The 12,494-nt window shown below is 38.5% G+C and overlaps 1 protein-coding gene across 2 annotated transcripts in view; it reads right to left on the bottom strand.

Annotated features, from left to right (window-relative positions):
- The window catches only part of LOC127795971 (phosphoinositide phosphatase SAC3-like), a 38,027-nt gene that overhangs the window by 7,604 nt on the left and 17,929 nt on the right, over positions 1–12,494 (bottom strand). For both annotated transcript variants that reach the window (XM_052327970.1, XM_052327972.1), the window contains exons 6-10: positions 9,983–10,170; positions 9,813–9,910; positions 9,459–9,592; positions 9,214–9,342; positions 8,011–8,392 (exon numbers count right to left, since the gene is read on the bottom strand). In XM_052327970.1, coding sequence (XP_052183930.1) covers positions 8,011–8,392; positions 9,214–9,342; positions 9,459–9,592; positions 9,813–9,910; positions 9,983–10,170 — 931 coding nt within the window. The remainder of the gene's footprint in view (positions 1–8,010; positions 8,393–9,213; positions 9,343–9,458; positions 9,593–9,812; positions 9,911–9,982; positions 10,171–12,494) is intronic.

A 12,494-nucleotide genomic window follows, 5' to 3' on the forward strand; every position in this document is an offset into this window, starting at 1 on the left:
ACAACTACTAAGATACAATCATTCCCTTCCGATTTTGGTAGGCCTTCAATAAAATCCATAGTAACATTAGTCCAAGCGCGATTTGGAACTTCTAGAGGTTGAAGAAAGCCGGGGTGGGCCACTGTTTCATGCTTGCATCGTCTACAAACCTCACATCTCAAGACATATTCCCACACATACTTCCTTAGTTGCGGCCAAAAAAATAATTGTCTGACTTTGTGGTATGTGTTTTGGATACCCGAGTGTCCTTCGATGGGGGAACCATGCAACGCATGAATTATCCTGTCCTTCAATTCCTTACAATCACCGATCACTATCCTGCCTTTGTATCTTATCACTCCATTGGTAAGTGAGTACCTTGGTTTGCTGGTAGTGCTCACGGTTAGTTGTTCCAGAAGATCCTTGGTCCATCCGTCCTCGTGGTAGCTATTAGTAATTTCTTGAACCAATCAGGTACCACTGTAAATATAGTTGCAGCCATCCCTTCTTCATGACAGCGGGATAATGCATCTGCTACAACATTTTCTTTTCCCTTCCTATATTGGATCACATAATCTAAGCCCATGAGTTTAAACATACCTTTTTTCTGTAATTGGTTGTGCAACCTTTGTTGTAAAATGTATTTCAAACTCTCATGATTTGTTTTGATTATAAACTTTCCTCATTCCAAGTGATGGCACCACCTCTCTACTGCCATTAGCACTGCCATCAGCTCTTTCTCGTAGATACTAAGGCCCTAATGTCTTGGGGCCAAGGCTTGGCTGAGAAAAGCCAAGGGTCTTCCATCTTGAGTCAATACCGCTCCTATGCCAGTGTTGCTTGCATCTGTTTCTAATGTAAAGGGCATATCAAAATCAGGCAGCCCTAGTGTAGGCACGCTGCTTTTAACTGCTCAAAGGCCTCTTCTGCCTTAGTGTTTCATTGGAATCCATTTTTCTTTAACATTTCTGTCAAAGGTTTACTTATGGAGCCATAGTTCCTCACAAATTTCCGATAGTAGCCCGTAAGCCCCAAAAATCCCCTTAAGGCTCGTATGTTTGTAGGTTTGGGCCAAGCCATAACGACTTCAATCTTCTTCGGATCAGTTCCCACACTTGCTCTTGATATAATGTGTCCAAGATACTTGACTTGGGACTATGCAAAGGCATATTTCGACCGCTTGATACATAGCTGATTGAATCGCAAGATCTCAAATGTAACCCTAAGGTGGTTAAGGTGTTAGTCAAAAGAGGGGTTGTAGATTAGTATGTCATCAAAGAAAACCAGCACAAATTTTCTGAGGTAGGGTTCAAAAATCTGGTTCATAAGAGCTTTGAATGTAGCTGGGGCATTTGTGAGGCCAAATGGCATTACGGTAAACTCAAAATGCCCATGATGTGTTCGGAAGGTTGGCTTGAAAGTGTCATCAAGACGGACTCTAATTTGGTGGTATCCAGCCCTTAAGTCTAGCTTGGTAAATATAGTTGCATGTTTGAGTTCATCAAGTAGATCGTCAATGATGGGAATGGGAAACTTGTCCTTAATAGTTATGGCATTAAGCTGTCTATAATCAACACAAAAACGCCAAGTTCCATCTTTCTTTTTTTACTAATAAAACCGAGGAAGCGAAAGGGTTGTGGCTTGGGGGGACAAGGGATTGATCTAACATTTCCCTGACCATTTTCTCAATTTCGGATTTGAGTTTAGGTGGATACCGATAAGATCAGATGTTGACAGGTTCGGCTTGGGGTATGAGAGGTATAGTATGGTCCAAGGAACGTTTAGGAGGTAAAGTCTTAGGTTCTACAAAGAGAACTTGATATTCATTCAACAATGAATCTAGAAGGGTCAGTTCAATTACCTGTTGCGAAGATTTTGAGCTTACTGTCCGAAATTGCTCCCCTCGTTGGTCGCTAGCCTCAATGGAAAATAGATGAGCCACCTATGCCCACTTCTTTTTGAACATTCGTTGTAACTTTTTGCCCCTTATTAGCTTGCATGCTCCTACCTCCATGTGGCCTTGCACAACCACTCTCTTCCCCTTTTTATCCAACGTTACTTCCATGTTATTAAAATCAAAACTAATGGGATTTACTTCCCGCATCCAATCTACCCCCAACACAATATGGCAGCCCCCCCAATTTGAGTAGTCTAAGATCAGCCTGGAATTCCTCCCCTTGCATCTCCCAGCAAAACCCCATGCAAGCTGATTTGCTGAGAACTTTATCTCCATTAACTACCGTGACTAATAATGGTTGTGTCCTCGCTATTGGCCACCCCATCCTTTTAGTCGTCATGTCTTCAATGAAACTGTGGGTACTCCCACTGTCGATTAACACCATGAGAGAACTATCGTGCACCTTCCCTTCTACCTTAATAACTTTGCTGTTAGCCACTCCTTTAATAGCGTGTAATGATATGGCGCCACTGCCCTCGCCCTCTTCTTCTTCCATTGCTGCCAACTCTTATGTTTCGTCCATTTCCTCTTCACCTGTCCAACAACAACAATTGTTTCCTACACTGATGTCCTGGTGTGTACTTTTCTCCACACCTAAAACACAGTCATGTTATCCTCCTTTGCTCCAAGAGCTTGTCTCTGCTCAACGTATTTAGAGGGGGTGCAGGTAATGCGGGATACCTGGTATTAGGACCCGTCCTCATTACCTCTCTTCCTGGTGGTCTACCACCCTGATATACCATTCCTCCTTGGGCTCCTCTGATATGTCCCTTTTGTTTTCTCAGCAACGCATCAAACATCATTTCCTGTAGGTAAGTCCCCTCCGCTGCCTCTGGAACCATCCTGGGCCTAAGAACTTGTACTGCTGATCGAAGCTCCTCATTAAGTCCTCCTATGAAGTTGGATACAAAATAATCTTCAGTGAGGCTGGGGTTCCGATTGAGCATCAAGAACTTAAGTTCTTCAAACTTCGCTTAATAGTCCATCACTGAGCCTTCCTATCTCAAGCGATTAAATTCCTGTACTATATCCAACCGTCCTCGTTCTCCGAATCTTTCGTTGAAGCCTTTGGTAAAGTCCTCCCAAGTATAGTTCGCACTTACCATGGACCATCCCTGGAACCACACATCTCCTTCATCGTGAAGATATGGTACTGCCAAGGCCACCCTCTGATTTTCTGGTACTTGGTGAATCTCGAACAACTTCTCACACCTTCTCAACCACCTATCGCGGTTTAGTACCTTCGAAGGTTGGGAGTTCCAGTTTAGGAATTGGAAATCCTTGCCTCCAGTCAACTACCGGTTCACCACCTTCTGTTGGCTCTTCTTCCAACTCACCTTCCCGCATGTCAATGTGGCATACCAATTCCTTGTAGAATTGGTTCCGTCTGTTCCCTAGGTGGAAAATCAGGGGAGATCCTTACCTGTGGTTGATTTGCGAACATCAACATAAATTGTTGCAGCTGATCTCGCAACAAATTTCCTTGATCTCGAACTTCTTGCAATTCCTCTCGAATTTGCAAGCGCATATCCCCCCTAAGTCGTTTGGCCAAAGCCTCCAACTTCCTATCCACCGCTGATCCTATCCTTTCTTCCACTGTTTCAACTCTTCCTTGCATTTCTGATACTGTCGCTGTTACCTGTTGGAGTTGCATCTCCATCTGACGCATCCTAGTACCATTCGCCATTGTTCCGATCGCCTTCAAACAATCTGGCCCGGAACTTGCTCTGATACCAATTTATCAGATTCTGGATCTGACCAGCTAATTCGAGAATAGCGAGAGGGAAAGAGAGAGAAGACTTAAGAGAAATTGGAGGGAAAATAAGGAAGAAAGTTAGGAGGGAAATGGATTGAGAAAGAAATTGATTTCTTGATTTCATTCAACATACTCAAAAAGGTACCCTTGATCAGTTTATATACTGATCAAGCTCAATTGGGTGCCAAAAGCCGTTGGGCGTTGCCCATGTGCACGAACAAGTGGCTTCCGAGCGCGTTGGTTATGCTTCACGCGATCATGCATGCTGAGACATTTTTCCCAGCTAAGCACAACGATTTATTTACATTCTAATAGTGCAATTATACTGTTATCTCTACTAACAACTAGTTAGAGTAACACTTTGTTATAGGACTTCGGTAAATGCTGTAAATGGTTAGCTAGATATGAATGGAGTGATAATAACTTCAGAGGAAAATTTTCAAGATTCCACCACATGTAAATTGCAAAATTAGAGCTTTTTATTCTTGTAAAACATTAAATCGAAGATGCCAATCACTTGAAAAGAAAATGGTCTAAAAGAAAACTAGAAACAAATCCAAACCAAGTTTCAAACAATGAAAAGGATGAAGAATAGTAAAACAATTGGCCCAGATAAATCCCAATAGAAGCATGGGAGAGGAGGACATTTTTTAGTTAACAAAATTATTCAATGTGATCCTTAAATCAAAAAGGATACTAAATGAGTGGAGGAAGATCGCTTTAATGCCTATTTACAAGAATAAATGAGATGTTCAAAGTTGCGACAATTATCAAGAAGTCAAACTAACGGGCCACTTAATGAAAATTTGGGAGAGTTTGATAGAGCAAAGATTAAGAAGAGAAACCGAGTCTAAAAACCATATTGATTGTTCTTTGCTAGGCAAACAAATAAAAAAAATGGTTTCATGTCTGGTGGGTCAACAGAGGAAGTTATATATTTTCCAAGGCACCTAACGGAAAGATATAAAGATAAACTAAAGGATTTACATTTAGAAAAAGCTTATTAGAAATTTCATAAATAAGTCTTGCAGGCAGTCTTACAAAAGTAAGGAGTTCAAATTTGATGCGGTCACTAATATTCAAGACTCGGTCCAAGGCTGAGCCGGCCCAAATCGAAACAGTAACAAGCCAAAATAGTAACGCTACAGTAGAACTCCATAAGTTTTTAGGATTTTAGATCTTTTAGGATTTTTTTTTCTATTCTACTTCATATGTTTTCGGATGTTAATTCTATTTCATGTTTGTTAGGGTTTTATTTCTATTAGGATTTTAGTTGAATTTTATTTACAAATAATAGATGGATTTGGATTAGTCAAACACTATAAATATGCCTAGAACCTAGGTTTGTAATCAGTTTTTCTTAATACAAATTTCAACAACCTATTTGGGTTTTCTTAGCAAAACAGTCTTGTTTTTGCGTCTTCATGAAAGCCAAGCTTTAGTCGTTGAAGTTTGTTCTTTCAAAGGTTTATTTTGGTGTGTTTTTTTCACACACGCTACGTCAGGTGATATCAGAGTGGTTAACCAACCAATCAGATGGCCAATCTTGAAAGTAATAGTAGCAACCAATCTCGTGATGGTGATCAAGGACTGCCCACAGTTTGGAAGGCAATCAAAGAACACCGGGAAATAACTCATACAATGCAGCAACAATTGGAGCGAATCCATAACCAATTGGGTGTTTTACAACGAGTTAATGATAACCGAAACCGGACTAATGGCATGAATCAAATCCGCTACGTTAAACTGGAAAGATCAACCATTAATCATGTCCTCCTTAATCCTAGAAGACCAATGATGGATGATAGCGATGATCAGGATGATCTTGGTCATATGATAGCCAACCCTAGTGGTAGAGGGGTTAAGAGGAATGCGCAGCAACACAACCATTGGGGAAACGATGAGTATAAACTAAAGAATGGCTTTTCGGTGAGTTTGGAGCTTGATCTCGAACATTATGTTGTCCCAGCAACCTCAATGTTTGCAAACTCAGGTCTGGTTTATGTTGCTAACATGACAGAAACTTCAAGGTTGTTGACTCATAGTGGGGTATTTTCCAATCTTGATAACTCAGGTATTACTTCGCAATCCAAGGATGGTGGTGTTTCTTCTGATCAACTTGCGATTGTAAAGGAGATGGAGACCATGGTAGCAGATCCTTCTACAATTTCTTCAAGCTTTGGCATAGTTAAATCGAAGGCAATAGGAATATATTCACCTTTGCGATTGCAAAAGCAAGATGGTCACAGGGGTCTCTTTGTGGATAGGGGTATTGGATCTCCCAAGCTAACTAACTCGGGTAGTGCAACTGCTTTCGGTACTAATCTGAAATTAGATTCCGAAACTAAGAATGTTGTAGCAGTTGCTGCTATAGCTGATCAAGTGCTTGGACCAAAGGAGGATTCAAGCATCAATATTTTTTAAGTGATGGAGAAACTGTTGGTAGTCATGGATTAAGCCTTTGCAAAAGAATGCTTCTCAAGGTAAGAAAAATCTACAGATGAATTCGGAAGTTGTTGAGGAGTCAAAATCAAGAAAGCTGGTGAGAGAAGAATGACCTGTGATAAGATCTACCAGATTAGAAAAGCGCTCAAGATGGAATGTTCAACGTCCTCAATCTAACAGTAATAATACAATGAAGGCAGAGGGACAACAAACATGGTGATGGTTGGACCCATGCCAACGAAGATAGGGCTAAGAGGGGGAGGAATGTTTTTGCTCATGTTCCCTCAGTAGAAAAGTTCAAGGGTTCTGAACCAAGGACTGTTCCAGTTGTTCATGTTGTGGGTGGCCTCCACGATACCATGCAGCCTTTGATCCCTTATAATGAGTCAGGGTTTGGGTATTTCCAAACATTCAATGTGGATAATCTCTCTTTGTACTTGCTGGACATGAACTTGTCCTACTCGGATCAAAATTCGAGGTTGAATTTTTTCTCAAGTGGAGGTAAATGATGCAGTCACTAATATTCAAGACCCGGTCCAAGGCTGACCCGACCCAAACCAGAACAGTAACAGGCCGAAATAGTAGCGCTACAGCAGAACTCCATAAGTTTTTCGAATTTTTTTCTTCTATTCTACTTCATATGTTGCTTTAGGATGTTAATTCTATTTCATGTTTGTTAGGGTTTTATTTCTATTAGGATTTCAATTGGATTTTATTTATAAATATTAGATGGATTTGGATTAGCCAAACACTATAAATATGCCTAGAACCTAGAGTTTGTAATCAGTTTTTCTCAATACAAATTTCGGCAACCTATTTGGATTTTCTTAGCAAAACAATCTTGTTTTTGCGTCTTTTTGAAAGCTAAGTTTCGGCCATTGAAGTTTGTTCTTTTAAGGGTTTATTTTGGTGTGTTTGTTTCACACACGCGCTACACGTTACGTCAAAATTGCTTGTATACGGGTTACTAAATATGTGTATCATGAAAACACATGTCAAAACATGTTAAGGAGATACTAGGGCTTTTTCGATTAAATTGAATTACATCAAGGATCTATATTGAACCCTTATCACTTTTCCCTAATAATAGATGAGATCATTAAACATATTCACACATAGATGCCTTGGTGTATGCTACTTGTAGATGACATTGTGTTGGTGGATGAGGTAAAAGAAAGCTTGAATACTAAACTTGACATATGGAGGAACACTTTAGACTCAAGAGGTTGTATGTAAAGCATATTGAAAACAAGATACATGGAATATAAATTTAGTAAAAATACAAGTGTGGATGATGTTAAGGTAAAACTTTGAAGATCTAGTCATCTCAAGAAACAATCAATTCAGATATCATGGATTAATCATCTAAAAAGATGCAGAGATTAATGAGAATGTTGGTTAAGATAGAAAAATGCATCAAGTGTTTATATGATAATAAGATGGCTACAAGCCCAGCTTTGTTATATGGCACAAAATATTGGGTAGTAAAGCATCAACATGTATAAAATATGAATATATTGGAGATAATGATGTTACGATGGATGTGCACCCATATAAGAAAAGATAAAAATAAAAATGAGGTTATTCATAATAACTAATAAGGTCAAAATGGTTCCTATTGAAGATAAAATGAGTGAAACATGGTTAAGATAATTTGATCATGTAAGAAGACAACCAAGAAAAGCTTGGTGGGGGGAGCTCTTATTGTGATGTGAGTTATAAATGCTTTTTAGAAGATAAGGTCATAGATAGAATAATTGGAGAGCTAGAATTCATGTAACCAACCCCACAGTAGAATTATGACTTTATATGTTGTTGATAAATAAGATGAGAAACCTTTTGAGTGCTAGAGCAACATGACGCATTTGCTTACCTTATTGTGTGCTGCTGAGCCACCATATTGGTGTGCAAGTGTATCACCCATTTTCTCGTAGAACTCCATTAATTCTTCAGACAGTGGGTCATCAATGTCTATCTTAGCTGTATTTATGAGTCCTAGAGCACGAAGCTGCATTCCAAGAGCAGCCAATCCATAGGCATATTGTGCAACATTTGTGCGATCCAGACAGTCTATGCAATTTGTCCTGAGCACTCCTTTCTGGAACATGGGTCGCTTGACTGAATTATTTCCATTGGTCATGTGATTACCTCCACATTGTTTGATCTCTAGATTATCAGCATCCTCACTGTCACCATTTTTCTCAGTGTCAACATTGCAATCTCTTTCAGGAGACTGGTCACTAGCATCAAAATTCCTGCCCCAAATATTCATCGTGAACTTCCAAAATGTGAGATAGAACACAATAGATGTTCCAGGTTTAAGAATGTTACAAGCATTGCACCCACAGTTATCCAGTGTCATCAGTAACCAGGTAAGTAACTAAATAAAACTCTTAACAGAACATATCAAGATTAGCATGTTAGGCTCTAGCACTCAGATGTTTAGAACCAATTTTTGCAATAGAAAAAGAAATTTAGTTCAAGATTGATGATGAATAAATTTAATTCTAAACATCAACCTCATGAAATTGCCTAGAGAATTAAGTTAACTACTGGCACAGAGTCAATGTGAAACACAAAATAAAATATTTGAGTATTCTTATCAGAGTTTTAATCTGTAATGAAAATAATGAAAGACGTGACAACTAATTTGCTTTTTTGTAAACTAATTAAGATGTACATCAGAAAATCAAAAGAAACAAAATACTTGGGAGTTTTTTTATTTATTTATTTGGGGAGGGAGGGGAGGGGGGGGGGGTCAATTCAATATTTGGGTATAAGGACCATATTCCACTTCCATGACAGGCTTAGGATGAAAAACAGTGTTGCTTTAGAGAAGGGTGGTGGCTGTTAATTAAAACTAACACTGATGCGAGAATGGTCTAATAATACATTGAAGTAACGCCCAAAGGCTATAAAGAAGTTCCAAGATTTCCATGTTACCCACATACATAAAAATACTGACAAACAGATATCTGATACCTATTAATGCAAGTTATCATTACACATAAAGGCAGACATATTGAAAAACGGAATACATGGAATTCTGGAAAATTTTCAAGGAACAAAAACTTACTCAAAATAAGGCCACTTTATACATCCATCAGACCTGAAGGTTAATGGCGCTCGAAAATAAAAGAAACCTGTTAATGTCAATGCATATGCAGCAACTTTGCCCAGCAGTAGTAGCACATTTGTAGCATTGCTGGATAAAATTTAAAAATACAAAGTAAAACTTGGTTTAATTCTGGAAAGAAGAAAATAGACAATAGAAGACATGGTAAAACAGGGGAGCCAGACATGACCATGTAATAAAAATACCTCCGAGAATGCTTGTGTAAATCCCAGTGAAGGAACTTAAGATGAGACTCCTCTGATAAATCTTTGTTAACGTATTCAATTGCATTAGCAAACTCTGAACGGAGAATGGACTCTCGAGGCTTCTTTTCATGGGTCTGTTGATTGTAAGATCGCATTAGTCAGAAAAGGCCTTCTACCTTGAAAACAACTCAAGCCATTTTGCAACAATCAGTGTGATTAAGCAATCTAATTTTGAAATCCATATGCCTTGGACTTCATGACATCTTGCAGTTAATAAAGAAAAATAACAGTCAACTACAACAATGACTGTGCAAAAGGCTTTAAACTATCCCCCATTCAGTTCCAGTACCTTACCTTAATTAAATTCAAAATGATTATAGGATTTCCATATCTCTCAACAAGATTTTCAAAGTGAAGTCTGGTGGCCTCATAGTTTTGGTCCTTTTTTGACACTGGAAGACAGAAAAGTCAGCCTTAAAGACATAAACTACTCACATGGCTACAAATTACCAACAGAGACATACATATAATGTCAGGTTTAATATTCAGGCGTGAAGTCTCCTGTGACCAAAAAAGGGGGATTGAGCCACGGTTTTGAACAACAGAACTAATTTGTGTAAGGCACCCTTCAGGAACATCCTCAGAAACAATCTGTTCTGTCTCAACATCATTAGCCACTTTACCATTCTCATTTACACCTCGTCTTAAGTACCTAGATCAGATGAACATAATGAGATGTCAACACCAACACAATGGTCATGAATGATTAATGCAATATAATTAAAAAGGAATTCAAAGATTTATTGTAGAATAAAAGGACCAGGTAAAATGAAAGAGATAAAAGTTACTGGAGGAAATAGAAAGCACACTCCAGGAAAATGTAAGATATACCAAGCCAAGACTTAAAATCCTACTAACGATCTAAGGAAAATGTCTATTGACTCAAGAAGTTTAGTTGGAACACCTTTCACTTTTTAGATATGCAAAGGATACAGAGCCTTGTTCATTTATTTTCATTTCTGCCTTCATGGAGAATGCCACTACCATGTTTTCTACACATCTCACCCCAACTCAAAGCAAAAGGGAAAACCCGGAAAGATACATTAACATATGATGAAACAGACAGTTCAGACAACGGAATACCCATCCACACCATAAAAATAAATAAAGCTAGTAATCTGTTTATTTATCACATGATACAAAGAAGTACTTTATCCATGCAACAAACTACAACCATCAACGAAGAGCGAAAACAAATACCCCTGATTTGCCTTTCTTTTTTGTTAAGTCTTCCAATGGAAATTATTTGCATAACCACCAATTCAATGAGTTTTTTTCTAAGATAAGTAAATGTCAATAGAAGAAACCAACAATAAAAGTGGACAACAACAATCACAACCCTTAATAGGTCGGATTGGCTACATAATTTCTAGACCTACATGCACCTCTATCCTTGGCCATATCCCCTATAGGCTATAAGGCCATTATTTCCAATATCATGTCTAAGGGATGAACCATGTCCAAAAGAAGAAGCAGAGAACTGTGAACGCATCCATCTAAAAGTAAGAACATTAATAGAAATAGCCAAAGAGAAACACCACAAAGAGATATCCTTTTTCAACCACAAAAAGAGGCAAATTGGAAGTGTTCCCTTAGGAAAGTAAAACAGGCTATCAACACCCTCAAAAGCTCTTCTATTTCTTTCTCTCCATAAGGTCCAAATCTCACACAGAGGAATGGCATTCTAAACATTCCCAAGGCTCCTCCTTGGGGAATCACGCTATTAGTAGAACAGTTATCTATCTCTTTGTCAAGTTTGTAGGGTTTTAGTAGGGTGTAGCAGTTTATTTTGTATGTCAGCTGTAGCAGACAATTTCAATAAAGGATCAGTTACAACCGGTAACTGATTTGTAACTAATGATTGGTTAGATATATATAATAGCGAACCAATCTGTTTGGAGAGCAATCAAATACTGTGTTAAATCATTTGTATTAGATTAGCTAGAGAGTCTTGGGAGGGCATTTATGTCAGGAATGTATTCGGTATTTCATTAGTTAGTATTTCTGTTAGTTGGTTAATTATAAGGGCCAAGGTCGGCTGGTTATGTCTTGTTTGGTCCGCCCCTTATGTTCTATAAATAGGGGGTCGGGGATCATTCATTCTCATTATGTTTTGTTTTAATTCTATCTTGGGAAAACTGTGCGAGTATGTGCTGTGTGAGAGAAAAGCTGATAAGTGCTTTATAATCTGGGTTAACTATGTATCGCCGGGGTATAGGGCTATGAGAGACTATTCTACAGTGCATGTAATCTTCTTGTGATTCAAGATAGTGGAAAAGAGGCCTAAGGCAGTTTGGATGTAGGTTTCCTTTCAAGGGAACTGAACCAGGATAAATTATGTGTCTTCTTGTGTGTGTGTCCATCTATTTTCTATTTGTTTCCATATTCTATTTTCTCTTTCGTGTGTGGAGAGTGTCTTATTATTCTTGAGGGTTGAGTGTTTGAATAAGTGAGGCGAAAGACTGGGATAACATATTGAATTCAGTTTCTCATTTCTCTCTCAATTTTCTCTTTGTTTTCCTCCACTTTGTTTTTGTTCTCTCTCCGTTTCTTTCTTCCATTTTTTCCTTCTCAATTCTATTCTAAAAACTAGATTCAAGACTAGGTCTTGACAATTGTGGTATCAGAGCAGTTGATTCTTGGACTCCTAATTAAATAGCTTGACTCAATTGGAAATGGCAGACGGAACCAAAATGAAGCAATTAGAGGCACAAGTTAACCAAGTTAATTCCTTGGTGAATAATATGCAAACTTGAATGGAAGCTTTGGAAGTAGGATCGAGTAAGCATCAGCATCACAAAGGCATTCAATCATTGGAAAACAAGTTGGATGCTTCGATGGATGAATTGGCTAAAAGACTCGATGGGTGCTTGCAAATGTTCTCCAAAATTCAAAAATCAGCTTGCCGGTAGACTTTCTGGTTTCTGCCAAAGGAGAATGATGATCCAATTCTGGAAGGTAACAGTGTTAGAGATT

This window comes from Diospyros lotus, chromosome 2 (genome assembly GCF_014633365.1).
Source record: "Diospyros lotus cultivar Yz01 chromosome 2, ASM1463336v1, whole genome shotgun sequence".
Lineage (NCBI taxonomy): Eukaryota > Viridiplantae > Streptophyta > Magnoliopsida > Ericales > Ebenaceae > Diospyros > Diospyros lotus.